At 43.2% G+C, this 21,185-nt stretch overlaps 1 protein-coding gene across 1 annotated transcript in view; it reads right to left on the bottom strand.

Annotated features, from left to right (window-relative positions):
• SYT9 (synaptotagmin 9) overlaps positions 1-21,185 on the bottom strand; it is a 215,756-nt gene that overhangs the window by 4,368 nt on the left and 190,203 nt on the right. Inside the window, exon 7 of the mRNA XM_031933823.1 lies at positions 20,891-20,953. Coding sequence (XP_031789683.1) covers positions 20,891-20,953 — 63 coding nt within the window. The remainder of the gene's footprint in view (positions 1-20,890; positions 20,954-21,185) is intronic.

A 21,185-nucleotide genomic window follows, 5' to 3' on the forward strand; every position in this document is an offset into this window, starting at 1 on the left:
CAACCTGAAGATGAATCGAAAGGAAGGAAGGATGGCCCAGTAGCCTGGGAAGAACTGGTGTTCCTGATACCATCATTAACCACAGAATCTACAATCCCTGAAGCCCCCATCCTTAACTACAGAATCTATAATCCTATCTCCAGACACTCTGTCCAGATGCTACACTTTCTTTGTTCAATCTAGTTTGTGTCAGGATTTCTGTTTATTACATCAAAAGTATTCTAATACTGGAGAAGTTTTCACTTTGTCTTTAACCAAAGAAGACTTCCAGGAAACATCTGCTCAGAGGATTTCTCCCTCACCACTGGATTTTTGTCTCTGTACTAGTGCTTTGATTTGTTTTAGGAGTTTCACCTCTCCACCTGTCATACGCTCCTGGCAGGCTCATTTCTGCTAATGCTCACAATATGCATATCAATGAGTTTTCAACCTTAGGTACCCAGCTCTTCAGGCATGTATAGCACATTAATCTGTCTGCTTCTAAGTGGTCTGTTGACATGTTTGGGTGACAGTTATACCTACAAGGCTGTGGTCATTGTCCTGGGTTATTCTATTTGTTCTCTCTGCAGGATGCATTAGGACACCCAAGGCCATCCTAGGATTCAATCTTATCTCCTGTGAATCACTGGAAACCTCCTGTCCTGGAACCCTTTTTTTCCACGTCCCACCAGATGTCATTCATAGCAACTCGTCTTGTGGGTTGTCTGTTTTATTGTGTTGTCTTACTCTTCTTCTTGGTATCAGTTTTTAAATCCTCTTGATGAGATCAGCTAATCAATCACTAAGCAACATAGTCCCTCATGCCTTTGTAAGATTCTCTGCACTCTTGGCTAGAATAATTTATTCTGGTATCTTAAGCTGTGTTTCAGAACCTCATTCTAAACATCAACCTATTCTTGTGAGTCCACTACTGATCATCTTTAGATATTCTTCAGTCTTCTAGAGTTCTAAAGGGCAGTAGGAAGAAGCAATGAAAATACCATCTGTATTCTCACATCTTTCGTTTTTTCACTCAAAAAATACTGCCATGTTCACTCCTGGTGGAATGTTTATGTCCATGAGAAGCAGTGGCTTTGAATAGTTTTGGCAGACTCTTTATAGCGCCTTACTCAACATTGGGAGGGTATCTTGCCATCAGACCTTTTGGGTCTCCATGAAACTTCTTATACCCCCTCTAGGAAAAGTCACTAACTGTGATCTTTCTGAGCTTCTAAACGAAGCGTTTTTTGTACACTCAAGTGAGCGGGGGTCCTCCCTCATTTGTGCTTCTCTTCCTGTAAGTGTGACTTCCTCCCAGTAGGATGAATCTCATGCCTATTTGTGTTATTTTGCTAATTCCAGCTTCTGTTCTACTTGGGGCGGGGGGTTCCAACTATTTTAAGGTTTCATCTTCAGCACTTCTAAACCATGGGAAACTATGTGAAAACAAATGTAGTAGCCAAACACACCATTCATCACTGTGCTTCTGGACAGCTACAAGTCCATACGTGTTCTGGTGAGTCTTCAGGTTGTACGGGAATAGAGGCTCACTCAAGGTAGTTCAATAAAAGTCTAGATGGGAGTGCTTATGGTGTTCTATAATAAAATACTCATGGAACAATAATAGAAATGGATTCTTAGAGAAGTCTAAGAGAAGGAACTATGATCACTTCATTTCCCTGACATTTCTAAGTTTGGTGGCGTAATCTAATCAACCCAACTCACCTTGGAGTGCCAGGCCATGTCATAAGTCACTGGACTGCCCATAAACAGGTTTCTGGGAGCATGTCCCCATCTTGATCCAATCACCTGTGGCCAGGGATACACATTTTACAAACCATGGTGGTTAGGGCTGCCTGTTCAACAGATATTAGGGGTGAAGTTGTACATGCATGCAGGGGAGGCTGAGATGGTAGGCATCGTGAGTAACATGTTCCAGGGTGGGCTCTGCCTCTTGTCTGCTCTGTGACACATCCCTGCTTCCTTGTCCTGACCTCTCATTTGCTAAAGTCTGATTTCCATCTTTGAAGTCTCTGCTCAATCTCTCCAGCCTTCTGCTCATGTCTTCACCTCCTACCTTGCAGCCTGTCTTTTGACTTGATGTTGCTTGACTGCAATTCCTGTGGCTTGGCCTGAGGGTCCACTCCAATGAAATGCTTCTCTGGCAGCCTTGGCAGGTGTGTCCCAGTGTTCCTGGCTGTGTCCTTGCACAAGTGCAGGCTGCTTGAGATTAGACATGCTCCTCCTTCCTATCAGTCCACCTTGGCCCTGACACTGACTCTTCTCAGCCTCCTTTTGTTTGTCTGCTGGGGCAGAACAAGGCTTCCCAGAAGGTTTAAATTTACATTCTTGGTCAGGGTCTCACGCCATCATGACACTGAAGCAGAAAGAGTGACTTCCTTCTCTTCTATGCTGTGTGCATGCCTCCATGCCCCTACTAGTTTGTATAATTCCAGTTTCTATACTTTCTTCCATTCTTTCCTGAAACTTTGTCCTCTCTGTTAAAGTAGACATTTAGGGATTTTTTTTTTCAGGTTGGTTCATCCCTCTGAATGTCTTGGGTTTGTCTGATTGAAGCCAAATGGACACAATGAGTGTTTTCTTTCTGAGTGGTGGGAGGTGGCTCTTGCATCACCTTTGGGTCCCTTAGAGCTTTAGAGTAAACGCTCAAAGACTGCCCACAGCTGGACTAGAGGCTGTGAATTAGATCTGGGAGGAGAGGACTTAGCAGGAAAAAGCTTCTGTATCTGATGCTAAAATCAGAGATGAAGTCTGAACAGAAGTGGGACATCCAAGAGTCAGGGGTGGGATGTAGGAGGTACATGGGATGACAGGGGCGGGGCTCAGATCTGAGAAGGGCAGTTTCAGTGTGCACAGCAGAGCATTGGGGAGGGGATGTATTCTTCCATACAAGCTGACAAAAGTTGATAGAAGAATAGGAATAAGGCTTGGATGGTGGCAAAAGACCTACCTGCACCAATGTGAAAAAAAGTGGCCCTTTCAAGGCTAAGCCAGGTTGGAAGAGGGCAGAACTGCTTCCAGGACACCAGAGAGTGCTGCAAGTATGTGAGAAAACCTGGGCACCAAGAGACCTGGGAAAGAGGAGGCAGATGATGGGTGGGCCAAAGTTCTGGTAGTTGGGAAAGGTGATAGAAAGCATTGCATTAATGCTGAGTCCTCTGCCCTTGTCCTAAGAGCAGCACATGACTGCTTCTGAATCCTGCCCATGGAGTAACATTTGCTTCCATACACCACAAAGATGAGATGGGGCCCTGATGTGCCTGCTGTAGGAGGGCAGAGCATCCTGTGTGCTCTGTGAGAAGAGCTGGGCCACGTGTCTCCGGGTCAAAGCCATACACCAGTTATCCCCTCTCTCTCTTGTATCTTCAGCCTTTCCTTCCCTATTGGGAAGGATTTCCGTATTTCCAAGAGCCTGCTCAAGTGGGGTCAGCATGTGTCTCTGGTTACCACCCTCTCCCCTGTGGAGGGCTGGCAACTCTCCCATCTATACAAAATTTGAAAGCACCAATTATATGATTGACACTGTTACACTGGAACAATTTCCTGTCAGACTCCCCCACCAGACTTTTTACAGGCAGGTGCTACATCTTCATCTCTCTCTCCACAGCACTTGTTGTAGTATTTGCAACCTGGCAGGAATGAAGGAGTCCACGTGGAGTCAAGCACCTCAGGGAACCCCTTCATAGCAGTGACACATACCTCCAACAAGAATTGCCTCTTCCTTCCTTCTGTGGCTTTGCACAGCATTTTTCTTTAATTATAAACACAGTTGGTCTCTCTATGCTGTTTAGGCTAAGCACAGCACAGCTCCAAACTGGAAAGTTAAATATTTGTGGTAAAAATAACTTATTTGTGCCCATGCAAATGTGGCAACACAAACTCAGGCATGTAGTGTTCTATGCAGAGAAGCTAAAACCAAGAGACGACATTAATTTCCAGTGAAGATATGTGATGACAATTTTAGAATTCTGGATTTTCAGAAAAAAAAATCACTCTAGAGGGTCCTAAAAATATGTGCAGTTAGTTATGAGTCCACATTTCCTTCTTACACTCCCACACTGGATCAAAATGCAGCGGTCGTTTTCAAAGTGCATATCACACAGTGTTTTTTGAATACTCTGTGTGTTCAAAAATGGGCTGCTGCCCATTATGGGTTTGTGCAAAGCCAGTGCAATGGCAGTGGCCCATTATGGGTTTGTGAAATTAATTTAATGATTGTGACCAGTAGTCTATTTTTAATAAAAAAAATAAAAAAGTGCATTATGTTATGTGTATTAATTTCATGAAACTGTTGTTTCAGTTTTATATTTATGTCCATGTTATGATTGAAATGTATATCTAAATGTGAATCAATGCCAAGAACTTTTGAGGCACACTGCTCCCTTCCATGTAGAACTAGGGACTTATTGAAATACTGTGCTACATCTTACATTCTTAACACTAAGTCTTTGTGAAGCACTGGAAATTCCAAAAGCCAGAGAAATGAGAAACTTGGGCTATCTCTGGAAAAGTTATCCTTATTTAAGCACTACAATAGAACAATAAAAATTAAGCTACTGGAAAGCCAGTATGGGTAGAGTTACAGCTTCCTAGAATCTTAATTGGCTGCAGAAAGGACACAAACACTTGTCCAACATCTTTCACTGCTTTCACCAGATACTATGCTAGGTGCTTTCATATATGTTATATCATTTAATCGTCCACAGATAGTTATCTAAAACCAGCTACTAATATCCCCATTTTACAGAGGAGGAAATGAATCCTCAGAGAGAGAAGATAATTCGCTCAAGCTCAGCAGTTCTAAGTGGCCTAGCTGGAATTAGATTCCTCTTCCTGTTAGACACTAGTAACAACAGCACAACTGAGGTTGTCCACCAGGAAGTTGAGCTGTGTCATGTCTTCCTTTTTGATTAAATGATTTTGCTTTTCTCAATTTGTCTGCTTCGATCCCAGTAGCTCTTCCATTTATCTGTTTTAGACATTCAACTTTCAAATTAGATTTGACTTCATTAAAGAATTTGGCCAAAAAAAATAAATAAATAAATAACCAAAAAACAAAAACCCAACTGGACACCACTGTATTAAACAAGTAATTTAAGCCTTTGTGTGTATGCTTAAGTTTGCTAAGAGCTCTTACATTTGTACATATACATGCATATAAACAACATATTACAAATAATCTAGAAACACATACGAGCACCATGGACCCTCAGTCTGGGATCAGACTAAGCAACTTCTCATTTTACAATTCAAATGCAAATCTATGTTAATCCTACTAAAGATACTGCCCCCACTTTCCCTCCCTCCAAGGCCACCAAATTCCTTTCCCTGTGGCTGGCTGCTGCACCAACACTTCTATAACCTGCCCTTTCTTCAGCTTCTTTACTGCCTGGAAGGAACCTTATGTCACCTACCACCCTTCCCACCTCAAGAGCAAGCATGTCCTGCTCAGCAGCACAGTGTCTTAAACACAGAGGCCACCTAATGTTCTCTTAGCATGGAGTGGGTAGTGATGGTGGAAGGGCTCAGTCCTTAACTTCCAAGCCCTCCTCTCTAAAATTGGAATGCGTGAAGTCCTGAATCTGGCCCAGATCTGTTTCTCCTATAATAGTCCTGTCTCACCATTATTCCCTGTCTCATGGAGTTCTCTTCTGGTCTTTTCAGCTGATTTTTTTTTTCTTTTTCTGAGATGAAGTCTGGCTCTGTTGCCCAGGCTGGAGTGCAATGGCACAATCTTGGCTCACTGCAACCTCTGCCTCCTGGGTTCATGTAATTCTCCTGCCTCAGCTTCCCAAGTAGCTGGGATGACAGACGTGCACCACCATGCCCAGCTACTTTTTGTATTTTTAGTACAAACAGGGTTTCACCATGTTAGTTGGGCTGGTCTTGAACTCCTGACCTCAAGTGATCCACCCACTGTGGCCTCCCAAAGTGCTGGGATTATAGGCATGAGTCACTGCGCCCGGCCTTTCGGCTGATTTTCTAATCAAGAAGCTATATCAGTCTTTATCTGTAGTTTGTCAAGGACTCTCTTTTAAAGTGCAGAGACCATCCACCTCAGCTACAGCACAGGGCTCAGCACTGTATTTCCAGTTATGGAATACAGTTATTTCAGTTATTTCACATATGTTATATCATTCTTAATTCTGTCCCTAGTTCCTGCTACTGAGGAAGTCCATACTCAGCAGGACAGTCTCCTGGTCTGCCATGAATTCAAACACAATCTGTAAAGAGAGTGAAGGAAGCTACATCTGTGCTTGGGGGCTTTAGGGAATTATTGGCTTGAAGCAATAAGAGGAACATCTGGGCTGAGTAGTCCTTGAAGACTGTCATGTGATTCAAAAGTCCTTTTCTTCCTTATTATTTCCTCTCTTGCTATCAAGTATCTCCTCTGGCAGCAGCAACTGAACTAAAAGTGATTTCTCTATAATAGTAAGCAAATTTCTTATGGCCTTTGCTATTAACTCTTTCATGCCTGCTGACCTGCAAAAGAATCAGGAGGGTAGGTGCTGGAGCGGATGGCACACTGTGAGTGATGGTTTAGATTCTGCCTGGACTCAAACCATTTGGTTGATGGCAGGATCCTTGATTTTCCCCCTTCCTATCCTGAGAGTGTAGGGTTTCTCTGAATTATTACTTCTTTCTTTGCAAGGATCCCTGGATCCTCATTCCTGATATAAGACTAGTTCTAGGTAAGCACACATTCGTGTGATATATTGGTTCCATACTAGGCAATGGAAGTGCCACATTATCTGTAAGGAGCAGGAGAAGAGCCATTAGCCCTAATCCTGGGAACAAACTTTCTGTAACTTTAAGAAACATAAAATTTTAAATGCAGCTGAAAGGTTATATATATTCTGTCACCTCCAACTACTCACCCATAAATACAATAGGCACCATAGAGGCTAGGATAAAGGGCAAATTTAAGATTATAAGTGTGCTTGTAATAAATATTGACAACATCATGCCTTCAATGTTATCAATGTTGATGTCACCCTGCAGGCCCAAGGTAGAGAGGCAGAACTGCTCCCCTGGCTGCTCTGCCATGCTTTGGGGTCATGTGATACAATCTTCCATAGCCACAGGGCCCTGGTTGTCAACTCATTCCTGGACCTTGTGTGCCAAAGTGAGTCCAGCTTCCACACCCTTTACATCTACTACCAGGCTGATCCAGACTGCCAGGCTAGGATCCTACAAGCAGGATCCTACCTTGATCTTAAAAACTTCCTATGAAGAGCTCTACCATCATGTTTTCTAAAACCAGAAGCCCACCCTAATCCCTGCCTGGCTTTTGGTTCCTTCATTAGACGCAATCACTGCCATAGAGAGCTCCACTCACTATCCCTCCATAGATGCTTCTAGAACTAGGTTGGGAGCACGAGATGCTCAGCCTTTATATTTTGTTATCTTGAACCACAAGGGAGTCTTTGAGGACTACCCAGCCCAGACATTTCTCTTATTACTTCAAGCCAACAGTTCTCTAAGGCACCCAAGCACAGACGTAGCTTCCTTAACTGTCTTTACAGATTGTGTTTGAATTCATGGCACAGCAAAAGACTGTCCTGCTGTGTATGGAGTTCCTCAGTAGCAAGAACTAGGGACAGAATTGAGAATAGCACTAACACTGGAAATACAGCGCTGAGCCCTAACACTAGAAATACAGTACTGAGCCTTGTGCTATAGCTGAGGTGGATGGTCTCTGAGTCTGTGGACCTCTCTGCAGCCAGTCCAATTCCTGTCTTTCTCTTGCGAATAAATGTTGCTGGCTCCAACTCAGCCTTATTTCTTGATGTGATTCTGACTCCAGTCATTAAGGGGGATGTCTTAGTCCTTTTGGGCTACTGTAACAAAATATCTTAGACTGGATAATTTAGAAATGACAAAAATTTATTGCTCACAGTCCTTGAGGCTGGAAAGTCCAAGATAAGGAGCCAGCTGATTTGGTGTCTGGTGAGTGCTAGCTCTCTGCCTCATGGATGAGGCCATCATTCTCTGTCCTTACATGGTAGAAGGGACAAACAAGCTTCCTTGGGCCCCTTTTATGAGGGCACTAATCCCATTCACGAAGGCAGAGCCCTCATAACCTAATTGTTTCCCACCTCTTAATACTACCACATTGGGGATTAGGTTTCAACATATGAATTTTGGGAGGATGCAAGCACTCAAGACTACAGCAGAGAGAGACTGCAGATAAGGCCCAGCAGAAAGCACAAGTAGATGTGGATGTATTTGGATCCACTTCTCCATTCCCATTTCCAGGACTTCATTAAGCATTAATAACAGGAAAAAAAATTCAGAATGTTCATATTTTAAAATTTAAAGTCAATCTTAATCCCTTCGGGTGGTATTTACTTTCTTGATTGGTATATTAGTCCATTCTCACATTGCTATAAACAAATACTCCAAGACTGGATAATTTATAAAGAAAAGCGGATTAATTGGTTCACAGTTCTGAGGGCTATACAGGAAGCATGGCACTTACATCTGCTTGGCTTCTGGGGAGGTGTCAGAAAGCTTTTACTTATGGCAGAAGGCAAATGGAGAGCCAGTGTGGCAAATGGCAGAGCAGGAACAAGGGGGTTGGAGGTGCCACACACTTTTAAACCAGATCTTGCAAGAACTCACTCACTAGCATGAAGACAGCACCAAGCCATGAGGGATATTATCCAAACATCTCTCACCAGGCCCTACCTCCAACATTAGGGTTCACAATTCAACATGAGATTTGGGCAGGGACAAATATTTAAACTATATAATTCCACTCCAACCCCTTCCAAATCTCATGCTCTTCCCATACTGCAAAATATAACCATGTCTTCCCAATAATCCCCCAAAGTCTTAGGTCATTCCAGCATTAATTCAGAAGTTCAAAGTCCAAAGTCTCATCTGAGACAAGGCAAGTACCTTCCACATATGAGCCTGTAAAATAAAAAATCAAGTCATTTACTTCTAAGATACAATAGAGGTACAAGCATTGGATAAACATTCCCATTCCGAAAGGGAGAAATTGGCCAAAAGAAAGGGGGCTAGAGGCTCCATGCAAGTTTGAAACCCAGCAGGGCAGTTATTAAATCTTTTTTTTTTTTTTTTTTTTGAGATGGAAAAAAACCCCCAAAAAACTCCAGCCTTGTTGCCCAGGCTGGAGTGCAATGGCACAATCTCAGCTCACTGCAACCTCTGCCTCCTGCGTTCAAGTGATTCTCCTGCCTCAGCCTCCCGAGTAGCTGGGATTGAAGGCACCTGCCACCACACGCAGCTAATTTTTGTATTTTTAGTAGAGACAGGGTTTTACCATGTTGTCCAGGCTGGTCTCGAACTCCTGACCTCAAGTGATCCACCTACCTTGGCCTCCCAAAGTGCTGGGGTTACAGGCATGAGCCACCATGCCTTACTGTTGTTAAATCTTGAAGCTCCAAAATAATCCCCAACTCTATGTCCCATATCCAGGAAACACTGGTGCAAAGGGTGGGCCCCCAAGGCCTTGGGCAACTCTGCCCCTGTGGTTTTGCAGGGTTCCTCCCTCAAGGCTGCTCTCATGAGCTGGGGTTGAGTGCCTGTGGCTTTTTCAGGCACAGGGTGCAAGCTGTCAGTGGATCTACCATTCTGAGGTCTGGGGGATGGTGGCCCCCTTCTCATAGGTCCCCTAGACACTGCCCCTGTGGGGACTCTGCGTGAGACCTCCAATCCCACATTTTCCCTTTGCACTGCCCTAGTAGAGGCTCTCTGGGAGGGCTCAGCCCCTGCAGCAGGCTTCTGCCTAGGCACTCAGACTTTCTCATACATCCTCTGAAATCTAGACAGAAACTGCTAAACCTTCACTCTTGTACCCACAGTTAAGCATCTGCAGGCTTAATGCCACAGGGAAGCTGCTCAAGCTTATGGCTTGCATTCTCTGAAGTAGCAGCTGGAGGTGTATCTGGGCCCCTTTGAGTTATGGCTAGAGCTGGAGCAGCAGAGATGGGGGGAGCAGTGTCCTGAGGCTGCACAGGGCAGTGGGGCCCTGGTCCTGACCCACAAAACCATTCATCCCTCTTAGGTCTCTGAACCTGTAATGAGCGGGGCTGCCGCCATGGTCTCTGAAATGCCTTTGAGGTCTTTTTTCTCATTGTCTTGGATGTTAGCACCTGACTCCCTTTTAGTTATGCCAATATCTCTAGCAAGTGGTTGCTCCACAGCTTGCTTGAATTTCTGTCTTGAAAAGCCTTTTCTTTTATTGCCACATGATAGGCTGCAAATTTTCCAAACTTTTACACTCTGCTTCCTGTTTAAATGTGAGTTCCAACTTTAAGTCATTCCTTAGGCTGTCAGAAGTAGTGAGGCCAAATCTGGAATGCTTTCCTGCTTAGAACTTTCCTCTGCCAGATACTCTAGATCATCACTCTCATGTGCAAACTCCCACAAATCCCTAGAGCAGGGACACAACACAACCAAGTTCTTTGCTAAAGCATAACAGAGATGACCCTTGCTCTTGTTCCCAATAAGACCCTCATTTCCACCTGAGGTCTCATCAGTCTGGACTTCACTGTCCCTATTACTATCAGCATATTGGTCACAAACCATTTAACCAGTCTCTAAGAAGTTCCAAACTTTCTCTCATCTTTCTGTCTTCTTGTAAGCCCTCCAAACTCTTCCAGCCTTGGTCCATTACCCAATTCCAAAGCTGCTTTCACATTTTCAAGTATCTTTATTGCAATATCCCACTTCACTTCTGGTACTGCTTTTCTTGTATTGCTATAAAGAAATACCTGGGGCTGGGTAATTTATAAAGAAAGGAGGTTTAATTGGCTTATAGTTCTTAAGGCTATACTGAAAGCATGGTACTGACATCTGCTTGGTTTCTGGTGGGGCCTCAGGAAGTTTTTACTCATGGTAGAAGGCAAAGGAAGAGCCAGCATCTCACTTGGCAGAACAGAAGCAAGGCAGGATTGAAGGTTCCACACACTTAAATGACCAGATCTTGCAAGAACTCACTATCAAGAGGATAGCACCAAGCCATGATGGATATGACCCAAACACCTCCCATCAGGCCCCACCTCCAGCCTTGGGGATTACAATTCAACATGAGATTTGGGCAGGGACAAATATTTAAACTATATTAATTGGTTTTACGACAGCTCTTTAGTAAACTTTATTAATATGAACACTTACTATTAACATGCAAAGCATCTAAGCACACATCATTCAGATCCTGAGCTATGAAGGAAAAAATCACCCCATTGTTTTCCTGCCTTATTCATAACTGCTTCTGTTTCTGATAATTTGCGTATAACTCACCGTAGTGTACCATATACCTAAAAGTTACAATTGCATTGTGTGATTTCTCAATGAATTATAAAGTTCCCCTTGCTTTGTAGAAAGACTCTTTTCTTTATTTCAAGCATTTTGATTATCAGTACCATCACATTTTATGTCCTGAATTTTATCTAAGGTGTGAAAAAATATGTAAGTCTACCACCATTGACTGAAGACTTTAAAGATACATTTGAGTTTTCCATAAAAATAGATAATATAGAAATAAAAATAATACAATTGCTAAAATTATTGTTGTTAAAAGAGTAGAGATTTTCATTTTTTTTCTAAATAAATGAATTGCAGTACATCACATAAGACATTGAAGGGAAAGGTCAATTGAAGGGAAAGATTAGGTATGTGACTAATCTTCACTCCTGAGGAACTGTGCCTTTATCAGCTCAAGGGAGTGATTATAAAATGAAGAGCTTCCCACAGGCCCTGAGACTCCATGTAGAATTTGAATAACATATAAATGCAAAAGGGAAGCAGTTTTTTTCTTAACCTTATATAATATTTGTATGTCATTGAGAGCCAAGTGTCCCTCTTTTCACCATGCTTGTTTTGACACACAAGTTAATTATCTGAACATTAATAATTCACTCCATTAGGAAAACTTTAATGGGAGTCTACTGTCACTACACACTTTGTTAGGTATTGGACATACCACAGTGAGCCAGGCAGAAGAGCTGATCTCGCAACAGCTTTGGGAATGGTTCTCTTCACTCCCAGAGAACACCACCTGGGGCAGTGTGAGTGTTCACCTATATCCTAAATAAGATGTTTTTCATTTCAAATAAGAGAAATTCTGCTTATTACTGCTTACACAACAAAGGAAATTTATACATCTACATACTTATAAAGGCCAGAGGTAACGCTATGTTTGGGAGAGGTTTGATTCAGGGGCTCAACCACATGACTGAGAGTCTGGTTTCTTTGTATCTATGGGCTTGGTTTCTCCCTAAACCTGGATCTTCTATAAAGATCCAAGGAAGCCACAGCTGCTCCTAGGGTATATAGTGCTTTGTTTATAACCAACAAGAAAGAGAGAGCATCTTTGTCCAAACATTCACACCAAATGTTTTATAATACTGTTGGACTGAATCAGCGCATGCAGTGGTAATCCCTATGGTTAGCTTGACAGGTTTAGCGTGGAACTAAGTCATACATACTGTCACCAGAGACAAGGATGGAGCCAGGCTCCCTAGAATCATTAATCAGAAATCAGGGCCATCAGAAAGGGGGCTTGATGTTGAGGAGGCAACTAATAAATATTCACACTGTCGGTGTATGGGTCCCCACAGGACTGGGCAGGATCTTTTGTGAGGTTCCCTTCTGCTTTTTGTTGCTGGAGTGTGAGTACTAAAACCACCTATCCCCACATAGACCCTCCATTAACTTGGCTGTACTAGTCTACTCTCTTCATTACTACAACTTAAGTATTCACTCATGGGACTTCCCAATTTCTATTCCTTAGGAAGCATCAACAGTTTACACCCCAAGACTCTTTGAATCCCAGGCTCAAAATTGTCAACTTGCTCTTCCACCTCAGCTATTGTATCATGACACTGATCTAACCAAGGTCCCCATCCCCCCACTTCATCTCCCTCATCGCATGGAGAGACCCACTTTAAACCACACTTCAAAGTCTCAATAAATAAGACTCTGCCCTTCTTCCCCTTCCATTACCTGGGAAAACAATAAACTCATTTCGTCACCCAGGTAGTGAGCATAGTACCCAATGGGTAGTTTTCCAATCCTCACCTGTCTCCTCAGGCCTCCCCAGCCTTGTGAAACTGTGAGTCAATTAAACATCTTTTCTTTATAAAAAAAAAACAAACAAACAAACAAAAAAAAAACAATAAACTCAGCTTTGTCTTATCAATAGATTGTTCTGGTAATGTTTGGAAGACAGCATTTGACAGGTGCATCTTCTGAAAGATTCATATCCAGGAGCAGTGGTCTTCCTGAACGTCTTCTGCCAGGGACACCACCTTTGCCCCAGGCCCCATTCCCCAGGAGGGAATAGTCTTCCTCTCACCAGACTATGAGGAGGGAGTGTGTTTCTTTCAGAGAGTGGCATAAACCATTCTGGTTCATTTCATCTGCGGGGAAAGAATTGGCCTATCACGTTAAAATCACCTCTGAATGCCATCCCTGGAGACGGAGACAGCTGATGGCTCAAGCCCACTGTCATCCACCTTCCTATTTAATAGCTATTCAAGTGTGCAGCAGGGATGCTCCAAGGCAGTGACTACTGGAGCAAGGTCATCTGTGAATGAGAGGAGAGTCAAGATGCAGTTGACTTTCTCTTCAGGCAGAAATGTTATTTTCTACCACATTGTCATTATCTTTTATACCTCTAGTGTTTACCCTAAGTACTCCTATGTTTTGTATGATTACTATCTCTACAAACCTTCAGAAAAGTCACAGAAGTCACCCATCCCTGATAAAGATGAGAAAATGCCTACCGTCTCTCTCTCTTTTTTTCTACAGATAATTCAATGCAAGAAAGAAGATTTGCTTGGGAAGGTCTGAATGACTCTGGCTTTGTTTGTTAACCATAACCTCTACCAGCTGGAAACACAATGCCCCACTAATACTAACACTGCCTGCTTGTCCAAACAGCATTCTGGCCACTTATAGCAATTGACACAAATTCTAACAGGTCTGTTAACGTTTTTCAGATCCCAAACTTGCAGTACATTTTTATGTTCTCGGCAATCAGTTTTGCTTCAGCATCCCTGCAGGTGTTTATGCATGCTGGCACGCTAAATCTCACCATTCAAAATAGTTTAATTTTACAACAAAATCTGAAGAATAATTTCTTCATTTTGTCAAAAAATACCCTAGTCCTATTATTTTCCTCTTCTTTATCTTCACGGGTAGGTGGGGCAAAGCATTACCTTGTATAAAACTGCTGCTAAAATATATTCCTAGTGAGAAAGGTCAACTTGTGGGTTAAAGTCCTTGTCACCTCCTGATCAGTTTTCACTCAGGGGACAGCAGTCCGCCATTCACCATTGGGATCTCTGTGTGTTTCTTCTCTCTTATGAAAGGAGATATTGAGTGCTCTAGGACTTGGCTGCCCACATCAAGTACAGGGGGACCCTCATGATTCGCTAAGGGGCCTCAGTTCTGAATATTTCTCGTTATTCAAAAATGCAAAGCCATTGTCATTACGTGGCAGTTCACTGGAACCAAGGGAGGAAATGATCCCTTTTCATATTCTTCTCCTCAATAGAGAAAAGGTAATTACAACTTGGAGCTTAATAAGGGCCATCTCCATTTGAACAGCCTAATACAAATCCATTCTCAATACCTTTTTATACCTTGTGTGAACTGACTTCTACTGTGTACTCCACTGCATGGAGAATTCTGGAAATTTAGAACGAAGGGAACCCAATTCATTTTATATATATCACATTCATTCTTTTTTTTTTTTTCATTTATTCAACAAATGCTAATTCAATACCTATGTAACAGAAATAATGTCCTTATTGTCTGTAAATCATGTTGTCCCATGCATTGAATACATGCCATATATTATAGGAAGCTGAGGGCTGATAACTCAAGGCAAATGATCAGCTAGTCCCCTATGAAATAAGTATCTTATTTCATGTTACATGTAGAAATGACTATGTAACTTTATCTTAAAGCCAGGCCTTGTTGAGAAAAATGGGATCCAAATTTCAAATGTTTCCTTACATGTTGAGAGGAAACCTTGGAGGTCTGAGCATGAGTCATAGGTAGAGAGAAATCATGCTAGGATATATAGTGTTTCCACCCGACAGGAAGAGGAAGCAGAGAGTCTTTGGCAGAAGAGATACAGAGAGGAGAGGAGGAGAGGTTCTGGCTTTACCATTCAGGCTTGAAACCCCAAGTTCAGATGGATTGAGGGGGAAGCTGAAGGCAAACTTGACCCCTGGGCCAACACAGGCTAGAGGAACAATGTAGAAATGACCATGTAACTTTATAGGCATGAACAGGATGCCTGTGATGGCACTGAGTCTCCTGTGGCTCCCTTGTATGCCCAAATGCCTGAAGGGTGTGAGAGTATTGGTTGTTAGAATTTCAGGGAATTCCACCAAGTGGGGAATGACTCTGTATTAAGTGCTGCAAAGAAAAGCTCCCAGGCCAAGCATTGAGCGGGAGGTGCTGCCCACCCCCAGGAATCCACAGGGACTTCAATAGCTGATGTGGGGCCTCATCAGCCTCAAGATGGCCAAGTTTCTATGCTGAGACAATAGCCCACAGTTACACCAGCCAAGATCCTCAGCAGCAGAGGCAGTGATGATGAAGTCTGATGTCCAAAGACAAGCAGAACAATATGCACAGTGCCAGTCAATGCCACGAGGTAGCCTTCGTACTTCCTATACCTAGCTGGGAGGGAGGAAGGAGAGAGGAGACCCCCAGGAAGAAGAGAAAATAATTAACTCAAAGAGACTGACATAACCTGGAAAAGACTAAGAACTACTAATTAGCAAGATAAAGTTCATTTTCCCCTTACTGTTTCTTACCAAGATGGTATGTATCCTTTTAGATAATAAAGAAATTTATGTTTTCTTGCCCCATTTTAATGTGATTTAAATGTTTCTTGTTTTTTCTATTTTCATTCATAACAAAAATTTTGTTCTCAGAGACACTAAGACATGATGCTGGACTATATGGGGGGAGCACCTCATAATATGGGCAAGATGCTGCAGCAGCATGTAGCCCTCCACGTCCTGACTGCTCACTTCTCTTTTGCCATACCTTAACACACATATTAGGCTTTTGCTGTGTTTATTTACCTAGCCCATAAGCCACTCCTTCAGAGGGCAATGCATGGAATTGCCAGCCTTGGTTCCACACCAAATGACAGGGGTCTGGAATTCAGGTGTTTCCAAAGACCTGCAGTCTTGGGTGCCTTAATGCTTGCTGAGTAGCAGCACTTTCTAGGACTTTCCCCATTGTGTGTTTCAGTCCATGCTTTTCTTTTTTTCATGTCTCAGTCTTCTTCCCTGCTAATCTGGTTCTCAACAAGACCCAAGCCCTACAACACACCCAAATCCCCTTGATGGGAGCCTGATTTCCTACGTGGCTTTTCCCAGTCACCCCATCCTCTCCCCACCCCCATCTTTCCTGGTGAGGTACTCCTTTCCTAAATCTGTTGTGAATAACAATTTGGCCATAGTGCTAAAGGCTCTCACTTTAAATTCCTTTGGGAAGCAGTCATTCACATTCATTTTAGACAATTCCCCTGTCCTGTGAGGACTCTTCTCAAGAAGTCTACTCCCAAAATTCCTGCTGAGGTGGGTACCAGGTCACATTTTCATGACCCCAGACCTGCAGCAAATTGCACCAGGATGGACACCTAATCAAATCTTGGGCAATCAGATACATTCTCCTGGGAATATGTGGACCTCCAAGACTCCAGATAGGCCCTGCTGGACAATTGATAGATAATATCTAGAGATTGTTTACAGGGGCTACTTGTCTAACTCCAAGACAAGTCTGGGTAAAACTGACAGTTGCTGTAGTCCTTTGACTCTACATTTATACCCTTCTGGATGCTGAGGGTGATAAATGAGGGCTCTGTTTATGTCTGGGCATATTGTACCATAACTGCCCCTGGTTATGCTTGGTATTATGTAGTCCTGAGTTGAAGAGGGCCAGGAGTCTCAATGAGCTGGTCCCAGCAGACAGTCAGACATGCAGAATTTTGTAGCTGTATGTACGTGTATGTACAAAGGCTGAGCTTGGAGTGAGGAAGACATCCAAAATGGGCCACGCCTTGAATAGAACTTTGGTGTTTGGAATCTTACACCTATGCCTATTGGGATAATATTGCTGATCTTGACTGCATATTCTGGTTGGATTCTCTTTCTTCTGTCTTTTAGAAAAGTGAAATTTCATTTAACCACATAGTATCTGTGTCTGTTCTTCCCACCAAACCAAGATTAGTACTTATTCATACAACAGATGTTATATGGCACTACACAGGGGAGCGATGAAAACTTGGAACTATGTCCTATTATTCTCCATGAGGCTCACGATGTTGGTCATCTTGACATACAGGAGGGTAGGAAAGGTGTTGCGATATGGCCAGGCCAACATCATCTTCTCTTGAATTGGTGGAGTAGGGTGCCGAGCGAAGGGAGCTCTTAGAGCTCTGTCATCTGAGGCCCTATGAAGGGGGTGCTCTGATCCCTAAACCCCAGGCGGTCTGCTCGGGGGAGTTTTCACAGCTTTCCAAACCTTTGACATCATGGGGAGTAAAGGGAGTCCTACTGGCTGACCTTTGAGTGTGCAGTGAAGTCATCCAGAATCCCTGTGAGAGAAACGGATTTTTGAACTCACTGGCTTTGAAGATTCCATCTGCCACCTGCCCTGGCAAGGTCAGGGTGTATTGGACGCAACCTTGAGCAGGCTGCCAGATCTCTGCAGGGCTCAGAGTTTAGACCTAACCAATTCCTCAGCAGTGAAGAGCTTCTGTGAGGCCAGCCTCCCTCCATGCTAAATCCCAGTGCCCCCATCTTCATTCTCTCTCCCTCTCTCTCTGTCTTCCATACACACACGCTCATGAGTGCACCCTCACATACTCTGTTATCATGAGCACTGAGATTTAATTGCTGGTTTTTGTTTTAAAGCAGACATTTAAAAGGTTCTCAGAGAGCATAACAGCAGCTTGTCTTTAAGACCAAGAAAAAGAGGAAAAGAAACCAAACTTAAATATGTACATCTGTGTTTAGCCAAGTACTGGATGACCCCTTCCTCTGATCTGAGATGATGGCTCACTGGGGTGCAGGAGTGGTGGATTCCTGGCCTTTCTCTTATTCTCTGTGACACACATGGATGATATTTCTTCATAGGACATAGTCCCATAAGGACACACAGCAGCCCCTCAGAATCTGGGGCATATATAATAACAACTGTAACTGAGAACTTTACTGAGTGTTTACTATATATACATCAGCTACAATGCTGCATTTCATTTTTTAATCCTCACCATCCCTCTTGTGAGAGAGGAAATGTTAAGGCCACTTTACAGATGTGAACACTGAGGTTCAGAAGGGGAAAAACAAACATCTAGTGAGTGGCAGGACAGCAATTCAAATGTAGGTCCTTCCAACTCCAAAGTGAATGTTTCTGGCCACTCTGCCTGTTGCCTTCTCCATCCTTACAGTTGCTAACGAAGTATGGCCAACCTCTCCAATACTGTTTTTCATTTCATCTGGTACCATTGCCCCAATTCTGCGAGCTCAATGTTCATTTTTAAAAGAAAAAACATCACTTCCTCTCTCAGGATGGATCTGGAGTCCTGGATGTGTACTTCAAAGAGACAGGAAGCAACAGGGAAGAGGCAGCCTCCCTCTGCCTCTGCTTACGTGAAGGTTTGCCCTCCCTCTGCTTATGTGAAGGTTTGTCCTTCGTATAAGCTGTGCAGGCATTTCATTTCCTTAGTTCTGCTGTAACAGTTGAGAAATGACCATTGTATTGGCCAAAGTAATTTTAGCCACTGTAACAAATGACTTCTAAGTTTCAGTGGTTTAACCCTAATGGCATTTACTTTTCAGTTACATAACTGTGGAGCACAGATTTCCAAAAAGCTGAGTGTTTGGGGTTTAAGGAATATCTCTCAGGTGAATGAATTTATACCACACTTTTTCTCAGCCATGAAGGAAAAGGCCTCCAAGGCCTGCTCCCTGCACTCTCCTTTGTGTAACACATGCATATAATGCCACTCAGGGGCCCATGTGCAACACTCTGCCCAGGGCTACTCCCCTGCCTAGGTCACCGAAAAAAACTGCTTGTGCACGAATCAGGGCTTATCTCTCAGCCCTACACCACACGCCTCATCCTTACTCCTTTCTCATTTCCTGTTTCCTGAGAAGCACAGAACTTTAATACTCTCTGATACTACTAATTACAAATAAGAATTAAAATCAGCAATGGCTCATAAGGGTGCAAAAAGTCTATTACAACTCTTCTAAATGCCACTGCTAGTGACAGGCCCCCAAAATTTAATGAGCCCGCAGATGGACTCCTTTGAGAATTCCACCAGGAGCTGAAGAAGTGAGGTATAGTTCAGTGGACACTAGTCCCCAGCTCCTTCTCAAGTGGCTCATAGATCCTGTGGGTCTCCTTTAGGGATTAATTTTGAGTCTAGAAAAGAATGATTTTTGCTCCTATGGCCCAGAGGCAGAACTATCCTTAGGAACCTGCAAATTAGGGGGCCCTAGGCTCTTCTTGAATACATCTGGGTGCCCTGATAGTTAGAATCCATAAACCCTGTCTTGCCCTTCTCCTTCCTGCACCACCTCCAACAAAGATGTCCCTTGGTTCCCCTGTCTGGGTTTGGGACCTCTCTGTCTCCCCACAACTGCCCTGTGTTCACTTCAACCAGACTCACCTGACTATCAATGGCAGGGGGCCCACACTAGGTGAGGCTCTAGTCTTGGCCTCTCAGATGGCTTTGCAGGGAATGGAGCTGCCTGCACCAGGAGAACAGTGGAAAGTTCTCTGCCTGGAACCCATGTGTCCTCAGTAAATAACTGCTGCTGCCTTCCTGGTTTTCCAATTCCCAGGGGCTCAGTTCTCTTTACTTATTGAGAGCATGAAGGAGAGATGCTTTACAGTCTCCTCTAAGCACAATAAACGTCCCTCTCCTTTGCACTTTTGTAGCACTTTATATGGATGGAAATGCTTACGTTTGTGTCTCTCGGTGATTAGTTTACATGTCATCTTTTGTTTATTTTACAGCCTGTAAGTTCTACAAGGGAAAGGACTGTTTCTTATTCTCATCTGTATTCTCGGTAGCTATTATAGCATTTGACCCTCAGAAATGTTACTTAGGGAGTGCAAATTATTTTTGAGAGAACGAGTTAGTGAATAAATAAGACAGTGAATCAATGAGCAAAGATAAGTGGGGGAAGAATGAATGAGAAGTAAAGGGGGAGGGAGTGAATGAATGACGATGTGAGTGGCAGAATGATGGCCAATTGCCTTCAGGTTTTCACTCTCCTCTTATTCTTTGCAAACAGAACCCTCGCTTTTAGTTGGACACACTGACACCCAACAAAAGGATTACACTTCTAACTATTCCCTGCAATTTGACATGTCCACGTGACTAAGTTTTGTGACTAAACTAAATGTAAGTAGCAGTGCTGCACGAGAATTCAAAGAGAATCCTTAAAAAGGGAATGTGTGCCCTTTTGGCTCTTCCCCTTTTGCACATTTTTGTGGCCTAGAAAATATGCAGTGGTTGGAGCTTAGCAGCCATATCGTATAATGAGGGTACTTCAAGGAACAAAGCCACACTGGGACAGTGAGGCAGAAAGATAGAAGTCTAGGTCTCTTGTTGATCATGGAGCTGCTAAGATATCCCAGACTGCCTTCCTCTAGACTTTTTTGTATATAAGAGAGAGAAATAAATTTTCATTTCATTTGTTTTTAATTTTTGCAGTTTTGGTTTTTATTATATGCAGTTGAACCTGATACTAACCAGCTTGCCCAGAATCACAGGTTGGTGCCAGAGCTGGTCTTAGAATCAAGGCCTCATGTTTTTTCCAAAGTCAGTCTCAAGTCACTGTATGAAGGCCTGAAAGTCCACACTCACCCACACGCAGATGCCCTCCAAGTACCAACCCAAAGCCTTAACACAGAAGCACAGAATCTTGATCTTTTAAAAACACAACCAAAATGAGGGATGATCTCTGATCAATATTCAAAACCTACCAGACTGGTGGGAAGCACAGATTCAGCCTCAAATTGAATGCAAGTCCCAGCAGCCCCAGGAAATACAACCAGGAAAACCTGTCTATGACATCGATCCTGGTGCACTCATATGTTTGGCAGCTCCTGCATTTCAGTACTAAAGCATTTACTCTTATGTAAAGTGGAGCATGTGGATT

This window comes from Piliocolobus tephrosceles, chromosome 13, assembly GCF_002776525.5.
Source record: "Piliocolobus tephrosceles isolate RC106 chromosome 13, ASM277652v3, whole genome shotgun sequence".
NCBI lineage: Eukaryota > Metazoa > Chordata > Mammalia > Primates > Cercopithecidae > Piliocolobus > Piliocolobus tephrosceles.